Genomic DNA, 20,940 nt, shown 5'->3' on the forward strand with positions numbered 1-20,940 from the left:
AACCTTCTCTTTCCTTCCTATATTCCCAATTCTATCATCCTACTGCAAGAAAGGAATTGCTTCACAAAGAAAAAGTATTTCTCGTACTCAAATTCTTTTTGATGCCAAATTTAGTTTCATTTGCTTGATTAATTCTCGAATTATGCAAAAAAAATTGTATGGAAGCCGCCCTTATATCTTTCCGCTGAAAAAAAGTTGGGGCTTAAATTTATAATAGAAACATTTCTCGTATCCAACAACCCTAACATGTCTAATATGGTTCAATTTGCTCGATCAACTCTCCAGTTATACTGAAAACTGTAATAGAGACTAAAAACTCTAAGTTTTCGGATATAAATTAACACTCGATTTTTACTTGTTGAAGCTCAGAACTAAAAAGAGGCCAGCTCCTTCAGTTGCTAGTTTATTTAAACTCTTCAACTGTGTTTTTCGGCCTTTGTTTTGTTCGGCTCAAACGTTAGCGGCCGAACCGACACGCTTAACGTAAAACCATAAATCATGGGTTATAACAACTTCTCCCTTCTTTAGTTCACTTAAACTTTCGTCTTTTAAAATTCGAAAAAAAAAACCTTATACCTACTACTAAAAAAAAAGTTTAATTGATTTCAACCAAACATCTTCAAACGTCTTCAATTTTGGTCGGTTTACGCCTTCGTTTAGATCTCCGGAGTTCCGGTGGCTCGGCGTTTTCCGGTAACGAACTGCTAGGATGTTTCCTCTTTCGACCAACAGAAATTGGACCATTGTCCTTCTGACATTCGTCAGGAAATCCTTTGAACCCATCGACGTCTTCATCGTCAGACACCGACCTAGCTCCTCCTTCAGTCAAGATGATGTTTGGTCGAATTATGCTATCCCCTTTGGGTGGCTTAATTTGATTCCGGTGAACAAGCCGGAGCCCGCTTCCAGACCAGATCTGAAAAGTGTAAGGAGAGACACGTTTTATAAATTTTGCTTTTAACCATCTAACTGGATTATGAGGATTATAATTGGCATACCACACCTCATCCCCCTCAGTCAGATTGTTTATTGGATCGTTCCGCGTTTGTGGAACATAATTTTTTTTACTATCATCACTTTTTTTTCTACTAATTTATTTTCATGGTTTTTTGGATTAACCAAGTCAAGCAAAACTTTAGGTTTGAACGAAAAAAGTTTCTCGGATGGAAATTTTCCATCACTCGTCACAGTATTTCTGTAGTTTATCAGGAATAAATTAATTTGGTTATCTAATTCTAAATTCCATCAGTTTTATCGGGTACACGAATTTATCAATACGCGTGTTTCTACATCGTATTATTTTCGAAAAATCCATTGATATAACGAATCTTAAAAGTGATCAATATCACTTAAACATATGCTTTAGCACTTGTAGAAGAACAATCGAGTGTTGAAATTTAACTTAAAAAAGTGGAAGGTTTGATAAAGCGAAAATCAATTTTATCGCATTGTCACCATTGTGTTTTCTTGGTGACCCGAGTAAACAGTGTACCTAACCAAAATTAAGTTGAAAAGTTGATTTTCTCATTGTCGTTCAACTAAAAATCTGAACCTCTGAGGGAACTAGACGTTACCCCGCCATGGCGGGAACATCACCGGGGATTCCTCCCTATCCAGTTGAAGGAACATTACCAGCTTATATGACAACTCGCCACAACGATGGAATACTACGTGTGTTATTGCTCCGCGCTAGGAAATCAAATGAAAAAGAAATACCCGAAACTCAAAACTCTCAACCAAATCAACAAATGGAGGAAGAGAGATTACCATCAAACCCATTTATCATTGCCCGTTCCATCGAAGCAGTTATCGGGTACGAAAACCGGTCCTTTGTAACAGCTACAAAAGAAGCGCGGGGTACACGGTACGTTCTCCGTACACAGTCTGCCCAATTGTACAAAGCTCTTCTCGGAATGTCTCACTTATTAGACGAATGTAGAACCCCTGTGGAAGTTGTCGATCATCCAAGACACAATTTTACCAAAGGAATAGTCTACGATGCTGATACAATCAATGTTGCTGAACCAGATCTCTTAAAGGAACTGCAAGATCAAGGAGTCACAGCTGTTAGAAGAATAACCAAAAAAGTGAACGAAGACACTCTAAATACACCCTTGATTGTACTAACCTTCCGGGGCACCATACGACCGGATCATATATATTTCGGATTCATTCGCATCAGCGTTAGAACATACTACGATAGCGTCCAAATATGCCGTAACTGTGCAGCTTACGGGCATTCTCCTAAGTATTGCACTAGTAAATCGGTGTGCCTTACTTGCTCCCAAAGTCATCCAACGATTGAAAACCAAGTCTGTGCAAATCCCCCTTTTTGCTGTCACTGTGAAGGCGCCCATTCTCCGGTAAGCAAATTGTGTCCTGTTTTTCGTAAAGAAGAAACAGTGATACGCCTTAAAACGGACCGGGGAATTTCTTTCTTCGAAGCCCGAAAATTAATAGAAGAGTCGTCAAAAGCCCCCAGCTACGCTAGTAAAGTTCAAAACAGACTGAACGATAACTCGGACAAAGACCGTGAAATCAAAATGCTACGAGACGAACTTCTTAAAATTCGTGAGCAAATGAAAGATTACGTTGCACTCAAATCAGAATTAGAAGCCTTAAAACAAAAAATCATTCCTTCTACACCAACAACAGGAACAACAACTGATCGAGCTAGAACGGCAAAACCAACCACTACAAACATCTCTCCTGCCGAAATTCAACAGCAAGAAAAAAATCGCGTCTCTCGAAAAGATTCGGGTCCAAAACAAACTAACGCAATTAATCAAACCCAAAGAATCTCGAAAAATTACCCTCAGAACTCCACCAATCGGATTGCTACTCGTAGTATAAGCAGGAAAAGAAACATTGACATATCTCCCACAGCAACGGACGCTGAAACTAAGAGATTAATAACCTGTCCCGAACCCAGTCAAGAGGTCATCATATCCTCTGATGACGTTGATATGCTTTTCGGCGACAGCAATTAAAACAATCTTTACATCGTAAAGAACCAACTTTTATTTCCTCCGATATGGCTTATCATATAAAACAAATTAGTATAACATCTACCAGCAATAACACACAAAAAAGAACCATCACTCCCGTTAAAAAAAACACTCCACGCAATCCAAGAAGAAGGCACTCCACCGGATCGTCGTTTCCAGAACCGAATGTAGAACATTTCACCATTGAAGACAACACTATACCGTGTCACCAATCATCACTACCCCCGCCCAGCCTTTCACAGGCCCCGCCGTTGATCCAAGGGACATCGGCGGTTGCTAGTGTTTGGCAACCGGGTGGTACTAAGGTCAGTACCCATTCCGCTTCGGAAGAAATAGTTGCTACTCCTCCAACAATTCCAGGACTTGCACCCTACTGGGAACCAGGCGAGGGAACCAGAGTTCGTCTTGCCCCAAGAAAAACGCGGACACTTTCGACTTCGACCGACACCTTTGAATCTCGAGCACGACTGAACAGCTGTAGCCCCATCGAGGATCTCATGCTCCAAAATCCAAACAGGGTCATTTCTCTTTCGCTCAATTCCTGGATTAGCGAATCGACCAACCTTCCACACAACTGCTCTGAGCAGGAGATCGCAGAACACATCATAGACCATCTAATAACAACCAATATCAACACCCAGCTGAGGTACTCATCATCACCTCCCCCGCACAGCCTTTCACAGGCCCCGCCGTTGATCCAAGGGACTTCGGCGGTTGCTAGTGTTTGGCAACCGGGAGGCCCACAGGTTCGTTATCCATTTATTTTAAATCGAACATCAGCCATCGTTCCACAAATTCCACAGTTTGCTGTATCCAGCTCCACAAAACCAAACAACAGATCTACTCTGAAGGATTTCGCCAAAACATCACTAACACCCCCGCTCGGCCTCTCACAGGCCCCACCGTTGATCCATAGGACTTCGGTGGTTGCCAGTGATTGGCAACCGGGTGGTACTAAGGTCAGTACCTAATCCAGTGCAAAAAGAAACAGCTGCTACTCATCCACCATTTCCAGAACTTGCGTCTGACTGGCAGCCAGGTGAAGGAACCAGCTCCCGTTTCGAACCAAGGCAAATTTCTTCAAGCCCAGCTGTGATGATTTCATCGAGCTCTCCAAACTTAACACAAGCAGCCAACGAAGAAGCAGAAGCTAGATCACGTTCTACGTCAACCGATTCCCATGAATCTCAAGCCCAACTGAACGACAGTTGTAGCATCTCCCACCGTCTGGCTCTCCAGTGGAATATCAACGGTTTGATGAACAACATAAATGATCTCACTCTCATCGTCACACCCAACCCCCCCGAGGTACTCGCCCTTCAGGAGCTACACCGAGTCAACTCCTCTGTACTCAATTCTTGGTTTGGTGGTAGGTACTCATGGTACACGAAAAACGGCGAGACCAGATACCAAAACGTAGCAATCGCCATTCGAAACCCCACTCCACATACATTGATAGCTTTAAACAGTCCTCTCCTATCGATCGGCGTTAAACTTGAATCTCATACTCCAGTTTCAATCGTATCAATTTATTTACCTCCCGGGAAAATCTCCGAGTTGGAGAAACTTCTATCTGACTTGTTTTCTCAACTTGAACGGCCTTTTATCGTACTCGGAGATTTTAATGCACATCACCAATCTTGGGGATCCTCAAGATCAGACTCTCGGGGAAACATTATCTTCAATACAGCAGAAAAGTATAATCTCACTATTCTCAACAATGGGACAGACACTTTTCTTAGAGGCCAAACTAGATCTGCCATTGATCTATCAATATGCTCGCCAGGTTTTGCAAGTACATTTGATTGGATGGTTCACCACGACACCAGAGGAAGTGATCATTTTCCAATCGAAATAACCAGAAGAACAACCCTACCTTCTCTACAACGTCGCAAAAAATGGTCTTATGACAGTGCTGATTGGGAAAAATTCGAAAATTTGTTATTTGAACGGGTAGACAGCCACATTTCATATACAATCGATGAGCTTAACAGCATTGTTTATGAAGCTAGCCTCGAATGTATTCCTCGTACGGGTGGTAGAGCGGGTAGGAGAGCGACTCGATGGTGGAATGACGAAGTTAGAATCGCAGTAAAGAAACGACGCAAATATCTACGTGCACTCAGAAAACTAGCTCAAGGAGATCCACGACACACCGAATACCATCAGAGATACTGTGCCGCTCGGAACTCGTGCCGTAAAATATTAGCCGAAAGCAAAAGACGCTGCTGGGAAGAGTTTTTGGATGGGATCAGTCCCCAATCATCGAGTACCGAACTGTGGAACCGAGTAAATTCCTTGAATGGAAAACGCCGATCGCAGGGTTTTTTTTTTGAAACTTAACGGGAAATTTACTGAGGAACCATCAGAAATAGTGGAAGGGCTTGGAAATTACTTCCAAGACCTCTCCGCTTCCGCTAATTACGATCATGCCTTTTTGATTTCAAAGGCTAAAGCAGAGGAAGAGGGGATTATATTCAATCATATGACCAATCTTGAACGGGACTACAACCTGGTGTTTAGTATGAATGAATTAATTTTCGCCCTTGACAATTCTAATGGAAAATCTACTGGACCTTGTTTAATTGGGTATCCTATGCTAAAACGGTTACCTCTCCCAGCAAAATCTGCACTTTTGAAATCTTTTAATGACCTTTGGTGTCAAGGAACGTATCCTGAATGCTGGAGAAACAGTCATATCGTGCCAATCCCAAAAAACGGCACACAAAGTAGGGAGCCTAGTCACTTCAGACCTATAAGTCTCACAAGTTGCCCTTCCAAAGTTTTCGAGAGGATGGTGAATCGGCGTTTGGTAACTCTATTGGACGAAAACGAATGGCTCGACAATCGACAGCATGCTTTCCGTCGAGGCCGTGGAACCGGCACTTATTTAGCCATTGTGGGCGACGTCATTGAAAAAGCAATCTCAAACGGTTTACACGTAGATATTGTTTCCCTCGATATTTCTAAAGCCTACAACAGAACCTGGAAGCTGGGGATCCTGAAGCAATTAAAATCTTGGGGAATAGACGGTCGTCTTGGGAAATTCATATCTAATTTCTTATCTGATCGAACGTTTCAAGTAGTTGTTGGAGAATCACTCTCATCAATCAAACGCGAAGAAAATGGCGTACCACAGGGATCAGTATTGGCAGTTACACTCTTTTTAATAGCAATGAACTCAATTTTTTCTGTCTTGAATAAAGGAGTTCACGTTTTTGTATACGCTGACGACATAATAACTATAGTTACAGGAAAAAGTTTGAAGATCAACCAACGGAAGTTGCAATTAGCAGTTAATCGAATTTCAAAATGGGCGAAGTCAATAGGTTTTTGCATGTCAGCTGAAAAAAGTGTTAGAAGTCATGTTTGTCAAGAAAATCATCATCCATGGAAGTTCAAAATAGAACTTGACCGAAAAGAAATTCCGTATCGCAAAGAGCCAAAAATACTCGGTATAACGTTTGACCGCAGATTTTCTTTCGAACCGCACTTTAGAAGAGTGAAATCAGAAATAACAAGCCGATCGAGATTGATTAAAACTATTAGCAAACGTCACAATGTGAACAATCGCCGTATGATTCTCAGAGTTGGTAACTGCGTAGTAACGAGTAAACTGCTATATGGTCTGGAAATCACCAGTACAGCTTTTGATAAACTAGTAGATATTTTAAGTCCCGTCTACAACAGCATGATCAGAAACGCCGGAGGTTTATTACCTAGTTCTCCAGCCCTTTCTGCTTGTGCAGAAGCTGGAGTTTTGCCTTTCTATTTGATTGTGGCCCTTCATGCTGTTAAAAAAGCCATAAGTATATCCGAAAAATCATTAAGCCAAGATGAACTAATTTTCTACAACCGTGCCAAAGAAATTTTTCAAAAATACACGGACTTAGAACTGCCAGGCACAGAACGCCTAGAACGACTAGGGGATCTAAGGTGGAATGCAAGCAACATAAAGATAAATTCTGAAATAAGAAAAAACGTTCGTGCTGGAGACCCTCGGAGAAAAGTAATTGCCCATTACAATTCGGTTGTAGAGCAAAATTTTTTCTTTTTTGACAAATTTTTCACCGATGGCTCAAAATTATCAGATAAAGTAGGAGCAGGCCTTTACGGCCCCTCTGTGGCAATAGCACAAAACTTACCTGGACAAGTTTCTGTATTCTCTGCTGAAGTTGCGGCCCTACTACTTGCAATCAGTCACCAAGATACATCTTCCGGAAATATCGTCGTTTTCACAGACTCCGCTAGCGCTTTGAGTGCCTTGAAAAACCCAAAAAATCGACACCCTTGGATTCAAAGGATACAAAAACTTCAACCACCAAATATTACCTTCTGCTGGATACCAGGCCATACCGGAATTCATGGCAACGAGGAAGCAGATAGACTTGCATCACTTGGTAGAGACGAACAACCAAATCCAACGAATATCCCAGCCTCAGACCTTCATTTGTGGGTCAAAAACATGATCTGGCGAGCTTGGACGAACATCTGGTCTTCCAATAGAAATCTTTTTTTGGCAAAAATCAAGGGGAACCCTTACATCTGGACTGATCAGAAAAACAGAAAAGACCAAACAATATTATCACGGTTACGCATTGGACACACAAGGCTTACCCATCGACACACTTTAGAGGGAGGATCCACACCGATTTGCGAGCAGTGCAACACGAGACTTACGGTAGAACACATCATCACCGAATGTCCCGGTTTCCATGGCACCAGAGAAACATACGATATTGACCAATCTATCCGCAACGCACTTTCCAATGATCCAGGGAATGAAGAAAAATTGTTAGAATTTCTCAAAGAATCAAGTTTGTATAATGACCTGTAATTCTTAAGTGTATAGTTCAACTTTTACAGAGGCGAACCAGCCTGCGGCTGAAAACCTCTCAAATAAAGACAAAAAAAAAAAAAAAAAAAAAAAAAAAAATTCTAAATTCGTGAATTCAGGATCTAGCAAATATTTTTTTAAAACATCTTTCACTGTTCTTACCAACCTTTCTGCTTGGCCATTACTTTGAGGATGATACGGGGGACTTTTCATCACTCTGATACCCTGTTTGCTTAAGAATTCAGTGAAAGCAAATGAATTAAACGGGGGACCTCCATCTGAGACAAGGATATCCGGTAAACCAAATCTTGCGAACAATTCTATTAATTTTGCAAGTACTTTATTGCATTCTGTCCCTTTGTTCATTCGAACAACTTCCAACCATTTGGTATAACTATCAACCATCAGTAAAAAGGTGGTATGCGAAAAATGAAAAAAATCTATGTGTATTCGACTAAAAGGTCTTGTAGCCGGTGTCCAAATTGATGTTACTTTAGGTTTCGGTACAACTGCTCTACTGCTACAAATATCACAGTTCGATACATATTTGTCAATGTCCGAATTAATACCGAACCAGTAAACAGATCGTCTTGCCATTTGTTTCATTTTCACTGATCCGGCATGATTAGCATGCAATAATTTCAGTGTACGGTTTTGTAATTGATGTGGTATAACTACTTTATCTTGGTATAGCAAACAATTATCTACCACCTCTAAATCTTGTTGATTCGAAAAAACATTCGCATAAGCTTTTTCAATTCTTTCTGGCCAACCGTTTTTCAAGAATGAAAAAAGTTTTATCATAAATGGATGTTTTTGTGAAGCTTCTGCTATACAAACATAGTCTAATGGTATTTCGTTACTGAAATTTATACTTCTCACAGTATCGTAAGCAGCCGGAACTGATTGTTGAAGCGGGAAACGTGAACAAAAATCAGCGTTTCCCATTTTAGCCGAAGGTCAATAATGTATTTCGAAATTGTAAATTGACAGTTCTAGGATAAACCTTTGTAATCTTGTCACATATATAGAATTTTTCCCGTCTTTTCCGAAAATCCCTACCAAGGGTTTATGGTCGGTAAATGTTTGACCGTAAAGATATTTGTGGAATTTTTTCATCGTACACACTAAAGCCAGAGCTTCCAAGTGAAGGATAGGGTATTTCTTTTGTGATTCGTTCAATGAAAATGACGTAAAACATATAGGTTTTTCTATTCCATCTACTGTGTGAGATATTACTCCTCCTAAACCATAACTTGAAGCATCAGATACTACCACAATCGGTTTCTTAGGGTCGAAAAATTCTAAAATATTTGCATTAATAAGTGCTTTCTTCGAATTTTCAAAAGCTTTCCGGCAATTTTCGTCCCAAACAAACTTGACGTTATTTCTTAGTAAATTGTATAAACAATGCAATTTAGATGAAAGATGTGGAATAAATTTATTGTAAAAATTGATAAGTCCCAAGAATGATTTGAGTTCAGACACATTTCCCGGAACAGAAGATTTTTCAATAGTTAGAATTTTATCAGGACATGGTAAAAGACCTTTTTTTGTTATAACATGACCCAAATAGGGTAGTTCAGTGACGAAAAATTTACATTTGTCTAGATTTACTTTGATGTTTGCATCTGACAGTCTGGATAACACTTTAATAAGTTTTTGATAACACTCTTGTAAAGACGGAGCTGCAATTAGAATATCATTCAAATAACATAAAACATTTTCAAATCCTATTAAAATTTGATCCAAAACTTGCTGAAATGCCGATGCGCTCGAAGATGCTCCTTGTGGTAATCTGTTATATGTAAATAAACCACGAATAGTATTTATTACCATATACTTTCTAGATCTTTCCGATAAAGACAGCTGGGTGTAAGCTCCTTCTAAATCAAGCGAGCAAAAATACTTGCATCCTGCCAATTTGGCAAATAAATCCTGTGCTGTCGGCAGCGGATATGTATTAGGAATGAGAATTTTATTGATTGAGACCTTACAGTCTATAACCAATCGAATGTCATTGTTTTTCTTCATGACTATCACAACAGGCGAAGCCCATTCACTCGTTTTGATTGGTGTTATAACATTTTCCTTTTCAAGTTTAGTTAAATAGTCAATAACTTTATCTCTTAGTCGATATGGGACTTCATATGCTTTTTTGAACATCGGGATATCAGTTTTAAGAACCAATTCAGCCTCAAACCCTTTTATGGGAGTAGAAAAATCTTTTTTGAAAACTTTGAAAAATCTCTTTTTTACATCTGAAATCATTTCATCAGTTGATTGTACATTAATATTTTGTATCACCTCTGAATTTGAAAAAAAAATTCTTCCAATTCGGATAAAAAATAACCAGCCAATCTCTACCCAAAAGGGGAATGAATGAATTGTCACAATCCAATACAATTATTTTCAATTCAGTTTGTATGTTTCGAAAATTAACGAGCAATTTTGCTTCTCCAAAAATTTTTAAATTTGAACCGTTTACAACTATCAGTTTTTTTTTAGATTTTCGAATATTTTTGTCAAAAAACGAAATATATTGCTGAAACCCAATAACCGTTACCGAAGATCCACAATCCACCTCCATTTGAAGAAATTTTCCTTCAATATTTAATTGCACAAGGCAAGGATCACTTATTCTGTTAACAATTTCCAAATGCATGCAATTTAATGTACCTGAGTCTGAATCCGAATCTGAATTCGATTGGGATGTACGCATCCTGGCCATGAGATCGCTTAGTGCTTTACCAGCCTTGTCTTCCTGTTGAGCATCAACATATTTGATTGCATTCCGCTTCATGTTCTTCATTGCAAAACATTTCCGTGTAGGATGACCAAGAATTCCACAGAATCCGCATTTGATTTTGGAGTAGTCGGGTTTGTTGAATCCACGTCGAGTTTTTCCAGCAGAAGGCCGGTTATCCCCAAAGTTTTCGCGGGAACTGTAACCACCTGGATTTTTATTAAATTTTTCCCGATCTCCAGAGTATGGTCTATAACCGAGTCGTTCTCTTACCGGACGTCTTACCGCTCCTCGCACAGCTCCAACTAAACCACCGCTAGGGCTTGGTTGTTCCATAGCGGATGCGCAATTTTTTGCCATTTCCCATGTCATAATTATATTTTCCGCCTTTTCAATATTTAATTCTGCTTCGTTTAAAAGACGGAGCCTAAGTTGCTCGTCTTTTATACCTCCCACGATTCTGTCCAATAACAGTTCGTTTTTATCTTCTCCCAATTTGCAGAATTCTGCCTCCATTTTTAAAGATAAAATAAAATCTTCGACCGACTCCCCCTGTTCTTGCGATCTTTTTGTAAATTTGTACCGTAAAACTCTCGCGGGTGGGGTTTTGTCAAAACGACACTTAAGTTTTTCAACCAATTGATCGTAAGTCGCCTCATCTAATTTCCCATTCGGAAACAATAGTTTCAATTGTGAAAATACGTATTGGCCACTAAGGGTGATCAGGTACGCTTTTTTTTGTCATCGGTTGTATCATTAACAATAAAAAAGTACCCCAAACGCTCCACCCAATCAGAAAATGGAGTTCCTTTTCTGTAAGGCTCAATTGTGGCAATTAAAGCATTTGCTGAAGCCATTTTTTGTTAAAAATTGAAAAAAAAACCCAAGTGCTCAAAATGATTTGTAAAATTACAAGTATTAATAGAAGAAGATGAAAAAAAATCAAACAAAACCAATATTTGAAACAAGCCTGATACTCTTACCAAATCCGGGAAAATTACCCGACTCCAGTATTCCACCTAAAAACCGCTTTCGAAAATTTCGAAGCTGGTATCGCTTTGTATGCCACTCGGAATTCGCCAAGTTCTGTCGAGAAAAAAAAATCAAAATTAATAACTTTTTATTTTTTTAATCGATTAAGTTTTTTTTTGTCACACAACAAAATTATTTTTATTATCTTTTCTTTTATTTCGTTTAACAATAAGCGACAATAATCGGTACTAAAAACTGCTTTGTTAAAATTCAATTAAAAAAAAATCTTCTTTTGTTGCACCACTCTAATAGTAATGCTGAAGAGGAACGCGCGGAAAATGAAACACAAAACAATATCTGTTTGCTTGTTTACAATACAATGGCTTCCAGTATTTCACAAAATGGTTTTCGCACTGATCTGTTTGCTGTCGTTTACTTACGGTTTTGATGCCGGAAATCACCGGAATTCCTGGGACGAACTTTTCCGTACCCTGAATCCACTGTTCGCTTAAAATCTGTTCCGAACTTTTCCGGTCACTTTAAGCAAACGAATCACTTACGCTTTCCGCCGGTGTTGAAAATCGTCAACAGAGCAAAAAAATTTCCCCGAACACTCGTTCGCAGGCAAAACTACTAGTTCACTAGCACAATTTATCCTCGTCGCCACTAAAAACTCTAAGTTTTCGGATATAAATTAACACTCGATTTTTACTTGTTGAAGCTCAGAACTAAAAAGAGGCCAGCTCCTTCAGTTGCTAGTTTATTTAAACTCTTCAACTGTGTTTTTCGGCTTTTGTTTTGTTCGGCTCAAACGTTAGCGGCCGAACCGACACGCTTAACGTAAAACCATAAATCATGGGTTATAACAGAGACCTCTCCTCCACCTTTTCATCCACATCTTTGAAAGAGTGAGGGATTCCAAATATTCATAGAAACATTTCTCGTACCCAAATTTCGTTCCATGCCAAATTTGGTACCATTTGCTGTTGTAGTTCTTGAGTTATGCAGTAAAAAATGAATGAAACTCCCCTCCTTCTTTCCTTTCTCCCCGCTGGAAGAAGGAAGGCGTCTCAAACAATCATTAGAACATGTCACGTTCCCAAATACCCGCCCATGCTAAATTTGGTTCCATTTGCTTAATTAGTTTTTGAGTTATGAAAAAAATAATAAAAAAAGGCCCTCTCCCCCCCTTCATATCTCCCTACTGGAAAGAGGGAGGAGTCTCAAATAATCATAGAAATATTTTTCGTATCCAAATACCCTCTCATGCCAAATTTGGTTCCATTTGCTTTAATAGTTTTGGAGTTATGTAAAAAATATGAAAGAGGACCCTCCCCCTTTATACTGGAAAGAGGGAGGGGTCTCAAATAATCATTGAAATATTTTCGTATCCAAATACCTTCCCGTGCCAAATTTGGTTCCAATATCTTGATTAGTTTTCGAGTTATATGAAAAATTGTAAGATAGCCCCCCTCCCCCCTTCCTATCACCCTACTGAGAGGAGGGAGGGGTTTCTTATATTCATAGAAATATTCCTCGTTCCCAAATACCACCCCATGCCAAATTTGATACCATTTGCTTGATGGGTTCTCGAGTTATGCAAAAAATTGTCTTTTGTTTGAAAGACCCCCCCCCCAGGGAGGGGTCTCAAACCATAATAGGAACCTTCCCCTACCTCCAATACCCCCACCTGCCAAGTTTCACGCAAATCGGTTCAGTAGTTTCCGAGTCTATAGGGAACAGACAGACAGACAGACAGAAATTCATTTTTATATATATAGATTTTCCTGTATTATATTATTCCTTAAAACGCAGATCAAATTAAATATTTAGAAGGAATGCATCTGGGGATAACCTTAAGAAACTATTGCAAGCGGCACGGGTAGCCGGCCATTGTAGGTTACTAAAGGTTGGATGCCTTCCTGCTAGGGACCTCGCCACGAGTAGACATATTATACGATTCAAACGCTGGTATTTGTTAGAAATAGGGTTTTTCATAAGTGTTGACGTCCATCAGAAATCATCTGTCTCATAGCCTCGGTACCGGCTTTACAGCTTTCGAGCACTGGAGCTAGCAAAAGTATGTTGTTTGAGGTGAGGTTTGAATGACTTATAACTAGGCAACACTTTCAGCTTATCGGAGAAAAAGTTGTTTCAGCGATCTACACTTAGTTTTTCGCTTATTAAAAATAAAAATTCTGCTACGCGACTTGACTTCCCCGATGACCCTTAACCGTAGTTGCCGATCACACAAAGTAATTCTCTGAATAATCTACGGTTTTTGTCAGCTATCAATTTGATAATGATGGATTTTGATGGAAACTGTGCAAATATTTTTTTCTTTTCTTTTGCATTATAAAAATCTCAAAAACGCGTAAATTTTAAATTTGAAAAATATGTCGGATAGTACTTCACACAGGCAGCTGTCAAAATTTTTAAAGTCCGGCTTCTAGTAAATTAGCTATCAGCAAAACAAAGAGTCGCATTTCTAAAAGAACTAAGCTTTATTTGCCTTACAAGATAGATGTTTTAAGCACTTAAGCAGTAATCTATAGGGGAGATCGGGGATACTTGATCCTTTTTTCTTAATTTCATCATACCTTTTTGGAACAAAATTCAAATCGCTGTCTTTTGCATTTTCTGATAGCGTGTAATTTCAAGTTTATATGTTCCATAAGTTAGATCGATACATGAACTCGCAGATGAACTAGAACGTTTTCGTAGGACTAAAACAATTGTGATATTTTGAATGTTAAAGGAGACTTGATTCTTTATTAAGGGAGACAAGATCCTTTAATCAGGGTTCCCAAAGCTTTGGCAACAATCATGCAAAATCTAAAGATCAAAGTTCCATTGACTCTTAAATACGAAAATAAAATATGGAGATATTTTTTTCTTCCTTCGAACAATCACTGTCCACGCAACCACTTTCTGGCTAATTTAGCCAACATCCAACCACTTTCTGGCTAATAACCGTCGGTATTGCGATTCTGTAGAAATCTGTTTAGTCCTATTTTATCGTAGAAACTAAATTTTGCTTGAAAGTCGGGTGACACTTTCAAACTGGGATAGCATTTCTTAAAAAGCGATCGATGCGCACTCTGGAATTGACATAACGTACTGCTGAAATAGTGTTCTTGCAAAGTGTCCAGTTAGTTTTGTCAGTGGTATAATTTTTGCCGGACGTCTTCAAATTCAAGTTTTTATGCTGAGGGAATAGATGTATCACTCACTACACACAACATTTTCGAGGCCGGATATCAGCAAAATTTTGCTTAAATTTGACCAGTTAGAAACTTAGCAATCAATTTAGCAATAATTTTTAACTGAAATTTTAGCAAACGAGAAAAAAGTTAGCCGCACCCTTTTTTACTCAAATTTTTAGCAAAAACCGGGAGAAAAGATGGCCCGGATCTGAAATTTTAAAATTTATTGTTTTTTTCTCAGGAGGATCAGGGGGAATGTTTGATTATTTAATAGAATACTCAACAATCATTCAGCCACATTCAGTTTTAATTTATTATTCACATTTTTTTAATTTTACACATTTTGTAAAACAGAAGTTCCGATCCTGGAAACGCACCTTCCGACGAGCGAAGAACCACGCCATCTTCACCAATAAATGCACCGGGGTGTGTGCCTGAATGGAATTCGTTGAATTTTTAGCCGTGATCCCTCTTCATTTCCGTTGCACTTTTCTTGTTGCAGTTGCAACCTGGTAAGAAAAAAAAACAAACAATTTTAAAATTAAAAATTCGAAAAATCTGTACAGTTGATTGATCCTTACCTGTTCACGTCCGGTGTCGATTTGGCCAGTATTTCGTTACTGACTCAGCCACCTATATATTGAACCACCAGCATTTCGAAACCGCGCTCAATCGTGTCAGTTTGTTTTTTTTTCTTCTTTCAACCCGCGGCGGCTGCTGTCTGGACACAAAGCGGCTAGAAATCCTTCGTTTTACTAAAAATCAAGCAAGATGATAAATATGAAAGTTCATATTGCTAAAATCAAGTAAATTTAGCTTTTTGCTAACTCGACAGTAAAAAAATATTTTTGCTATCGGAAAGTAACAGTGAAATTTTGCTAAGTGAAGCCCCGAAAGTTTTGTGTGTATGTTAGTTAGGGAGGAGGCCGTACACACAAAACTTTCGTGGCTCCACTTAGCAAAAATTCGCTGTTCCTTCCCGTTAGCAAAATTATTTTTTTACTTTAGAACTAGCAAACAGCTAAGTTTGCTTGATTTGAGTAAAAACTAATATTTTTAGCCGCTTTCTTTTGAATAACAGCCGCCTTTACCGCCGAAAAGAAAACATAAGTTCGGTTACGGAAATTCGGAGCCAGAGGTGATTTTGGTGACCAAGCGGATCTATACTGGAAAGCAATCAGGTAAAGACCAATCTAGACGCAAACAAACTTTTTGAGTTTTTTCATGTGTAAATTTTCCATTATTACCAGGATGGCGCTCCCAGCGAATACAACACCAAAGCCGGGGATTCACCTAAGAGGTTGACAAGTCTCCAAAAAGGAACATGCTTAATGTTGGTCGACGATGGAAACATCCGGAATCGAACGGTCAACCTACCCACATCCGGAACGCAAGAAAGTAATTATTGGCAAAGTTCGAAAAAGTTTTCACAACGCTGATGGACAAGTGTAATTCAAAAAAAGGTTTCCGAAAATAAATTAAACTGAAAGGTGAAAGCATCAGTGTTTTTTATTTGAAATATGATAACCTCCCTGCGTTTCGAAAGGAAAAATTATAAATTTTGTAAATAAAAATTCAGGGCGTTTTTTTTCTTCGGATTTTGCTAGAAAATTTGAGTAAAAATTGCGGCGGCTAACTTTTTCTCTGGTTTGCTAAAATTTTAGTGGAAAAATATTGCTAAATTGATTGCTAAATTTCTAGCTGGTCAAATTTGAGCAAAATTTTGCTAAATTCCGGCCTCAGAAATTTTGTGTGTACACACAAAACTTTCGAGGCCGAAATTTAGCAAAATTTTGCTCAAATTTGACCAGCTAGAAATTAAGCAATCAATTTAGCAATTTTTTTCTGCTCAAATTTTAGCAAATATGAGAAAAATGAGGCGCCGGCATGTTTTACTTAAATTTTAGCAAAAACCGAGGGAAAAAATCCCGCAGAATCTGAAATTTATTTTTTTATGTTTTCATTTGAAAATTTCGAGGGAATGTTTGATTATTAAATAGAATGCACGGATAACATCACTTTGAATTTATTTTTTACTTTTTCAAAACACTTCATAAAATGAAAAGTAATATGTTTGGATTCAGGGAACGCACCTTCTGGCTTATGACCGATCGCCATTCATGCATCGATGATTGAGCCAGACGCAGCGCATTGAAACTTTAGTTGTCCACTTCCGGACTGTTGCGAAAAACCCATCAATACCTCCGGAAATTGTAACCTGGTAGAAAAACAAAACAAACAATTTTGCATTTCGAAAATCGGGAAATCTAAACTTTTCATGATCGCGGCCGCGGCCCTTACCTGTACGCATTGATCCGGTATTGATCTGGCCACCACAAGAACCACCAGCATCGCGCTTTCAGAACCGCACTTAATCGCGTCAGTTTGTTATTTTTCTCCCAACTGGCGGCGGCTGCTGTCTGCAAACAAAGCGGCTAGAAAACTTTCGTTTTACTAAAATTAAGTAAAACTGCCTTTTCAATTACTAAAATGAAGCAAAATTAGCTTTTTGCTATCGCGTTAGTAAAATAACCCATTTTGCTAATCGAAAGTAACAGCGAAATTTTGCTAAGTGGAGCCTCGAAAATTTTGTGTGTAGTAAAGGGTGTTCGGATCAAAGGTCAAACTAAACTGCGTGTAAATTGATTGTTTGATTTCTTTTAATCTAAGTATCTTGCTTTTTGAAGTTCAATATGTACAAAATACGGAAAAAATACTCAGTTAAGATTCCGGTCAACCTAGTCCAAATTGGTGCCACTTTTGTTTGACGCCTGCCATCAGGTTTTGTAAAGTCACCTTATACACTTTCTTACGCGCAGAACATCAGTTTGCTTGGAACAGCTTTTCGCTGCTTACAGTTTCTTGGTCTTCTTACGGTTTTGCTTAACTATCGTCCAATATTTTTCGATTGGGAGAAGCTCTGGTGCGTTGGGAGGGTTCTATTCCTTGAGCACAACCTGAGTGTTGTTAGCGGCATACCACTCCATGGCCTTTTTTGCCTAATATCAGGATGCCAAATCCGACCAAAACAGCACAGACAAGTCATGTTTCTTCAGGAAAGGCAGCAAATGCTCTTAAAAACTCTCTTTTACGGAAATTTCCCGTTTGACGGTCCCGGCTGCAACAAAAATGTCGCTTTACAAGCCTCAGGTACAGATAGCTTTCCAAACGAGATATATAAAACTCTTGCCCTGGAAGCTGTCTGAAGTCTGCCTTGGCGTAGGTTTTGTCGTCCATTCCTACGCAACCAAACTTTTTCAACAATTTCGTATACATTCCGAGATCTTGATTTTTATTGCGATAAGCAGTCACTACCTTCATATAAGTCGACAGTTCGGATCGTTTTTAAACTTCATGCACGGTTTAGACGGTATTCCTAACTTATTGGCGACGTTTCGAACGGAGAGATTGGAATTCGCTTGAAAGTGCTAGTCGCTCTTCTGTTCGTCACTGCGGCTCCCGAATTTCAATTTCCCCGAGATCTCAGCTTCCTATTTATCGGAATAACATTTTGGTTTTTAAAAACAGTGGGAATCAAAGTTTTCGTTTTCATATTTGTATTTTTTCCACAGAAGCAGAATTTTGGCAAATCATTATGTTTTGTACAAAACATCCAGCAAATACATACTTTAAATGCTACGGACCTTGCCACGAGCAGACATGGTATGGGATTCAAACGCTGGAATTTGTTTGACACGGTGTGCCAAAATACGTTATTAAAAAGAAAAAATGACCATCAAAACGGCACTCGGCATTCGAAAGATATATTATTCAGGCATCCATTCTGAAAATTTGGAAATGTTTCATCGGGCTTTTTTGAAATTAGAACTATTTTAAATTTTTAAGTCTATTTGCATTAGATTCCCAATGGAGTTTTTCGACCTAATGTTCTACGTCCATCGATTTTTCTGACAACATATTTTATGACAATCACCCAGTTCAATGACTTTAAAGAAAATTTCATGCCTGACAACTTTGTCGAAGACTAGAAAAAGATTTGAGTTGATCCTGAAAAGTTATTGGTAATTTTCTAAAACTTTATTAGACTGATTGAAATTTTTCCATGTTTCTTAAGTTTTTTTTCAATGCAGCTTCACTAAGAAGCGAATATCTTTCCAGACGTAGTTTGAATCGTTTTTGGGTCTTCGATAAAGTTTATAACGATATTTTGTTTGCTTGCAAAAACCTAAGCAAACTCGTTGGCTATTCGCCTTATCCGTGGCTATTCGGTTTTATCTAACCTCATAGTCTATTCTGAAAAATGAGCCCCGTAGTATTTTCGTCTAAGCCCGGCTAAAGCACTCTCAATGATTTTGAGATACTCAAATTACCAAATAGCGCAAATGAGAAGGTTTGATTGCATGTTCATGAAGGTTCAATTATATTCATGCAAAATCCACATTTTCTTACAATTACTAAGATTTTACTTAAAGCTACTTTTTAACTTACGTACTACACACAAACACATCGATCAGTAATGGCAAGCAGTCAATTTATCGCCATCGACGGTGTTCCGCTACCGGTGCAATATTCGAATGCGCTTGGGCGCGATCGTGATACCTGCTGCTGTTGTTTCACTTCAACTAGCGCGCTAGCTGCTTTCCGCATGCATCCGCATGCACCCGCTGGCTGCTGATTCGACCGCGCTGGTTAAATCTCTCTCGATTTTCCCGTCTCTCGCTACTAGTGGGCGATTCGCACCTCGCTCTCCTGCTAGCTGCTCTATGCTGGTTATTTGGCGCAATTTTCCGACAATGTACACGAAGCTCGCATGCACTGTGCTCCACGTGTCCGTCTGTACACCCAAAATTCAGCCTCTGTGCCAATGGCGTGTAGTCAATTTCATAGCATCATTGGTACAAGAAGATAACGCGACCGGCACTGATTCGATTTGCGCCCACCGGCATTAACCTCCCAGCGTAACCGAATTGCGTATGTCTGAATGAAACAAAATAAAAACGTTTTCGCGTCCCTCCCAATCGCATCACAAGCCGAAGAAGGATGGAAACAAATACCGGCCAACACCAGGCAGCCAGCGAACCGAGCACTGTGCGTGTGAATGTAGCAAAAGCAACAACAAAAACATCCTTCTAATTCAATCAACCGGCAAACACGGCTAAGCTGTGCGTGTGTATGTAGCAAAAGCAACAACAAAAACATTCCTTCAATTTACCGGCAAAAAACACCGGCCAAGCTGCTCGGCTTTAGCAGCTGTGTATATGTAGCGTGTGTATGTAATAGCAGGCAGTAAGCAAAGCACAGTTCTCATTCAATGGGTTTCCCGTTCCTTCACTCCCGTTCCTTTTCCCGTTTCCATCTTAAGACAAAGGAATGCATTGAAAGGAGGCCAAACGCCGGGAAGCCGCCGTTGTACGTTTTTTGTGATTGATCGGTAACAGAAAGCCTATGACAAATATACCTCGTCCTGCATGAAGCTCGAATAGTACACTGGTAGGAATGTCGGACTGGCAAGACGCTACAATTGGTGATGTGAGTTCGATTCTCACTACAGCGCTGTGGTTTTAATTTTTATTTTCTTGTTTCTGGGATGAATTATCCAATAGGAAGGAAATCCCATAAAATGTTTTTCTTGTTTCGCTTGAATGTAGTGGTCATCATTTTGATTGGGAGCCGAGTCCTTATGCCAGTTACGGTTTTTCAAACATACCGTCTTCGGCACAGTGCACATTTCAGAGCATTATCGGCACAGAGATGTGCTAAAAAGGCATTGGATTTTTGCAACCTCTTCTATGGGTGTACCAATTTTCCTCTTACAATTGGAAGTTCGCATGCACCAAACTTCTCCCTATCGCCTTGCCCAAACTTTCCAAAGAAGAACGTAAAGTGCTTGGACTGATGACGTCGCTCTCATGCAATCACGACAATTCCTACGATTCGATAATCGTCCACCTCTGCGTCCCTTCCTGCTCTCAGCTTTCGGCACAGCCACGATTTCGGAATTGTTGGAATTCGACGATTCGGAATTGTTGTTGGAGTTCGAAGATTCAGCTTGAGCGCTGGAAGAAGTATCTCAAGCTCCCAAAAACGGCCCTATAGTGTAGGTTGAACAAAATGTGTTAGGCCAAGAAATGTGAGTTTGTGATTTTAACTTACTTCACAGAGAAGGCCGTTATGATGCACGGAGCTTATTTTGCCGCTCGAGACGATGTC

The 20,940-nt window shown here is 39.3% G+C and overlaps 1 protein-coding gene across 1 annotated transcript; it reads right to left on the minus strand.

Moving 5' to 3' along the window:
- Window positions 1–633: 633 nt before the first annotated feature.
- LOC129757405 (uncharacterized) lies at window positions 634–11,674 on the minus strand. Its single transcript, XM_055754617.1, has 2 exons — window positions 10,525–11,674; window positions 634–916 (listed from the first exon to the last, which is right to left on the minus strand). The coding sequence occupies exons 1-2, from the start codon at window positions 11,105–11,107 to the stop codon at window positions 870–872; spliced, it is 630 nt and encodes a 209-aa protein (XP_055610592.1). The 5' UTR covers window positions 11,108–11,674; the 3' UTR covers window positions 634–869.
- Window positions 11,675–20,940: the final 9,266 nt, after the last annotated feature.

The sequence above is a fragment of the Uranotaenia lowii genome, chromosome 3 (assembly GCF_029784155.1).
Source record: "Uranotaenia lowii strain MFRU-FL chromosome 3, ASM2978415v1, whole genome shotgun sequence".
NCBI lineage: Eukaryota > Metazoa > Arthropoda > Insecta > Diptera > Culicidae > Uranotaenia > Uranotaenia lowii.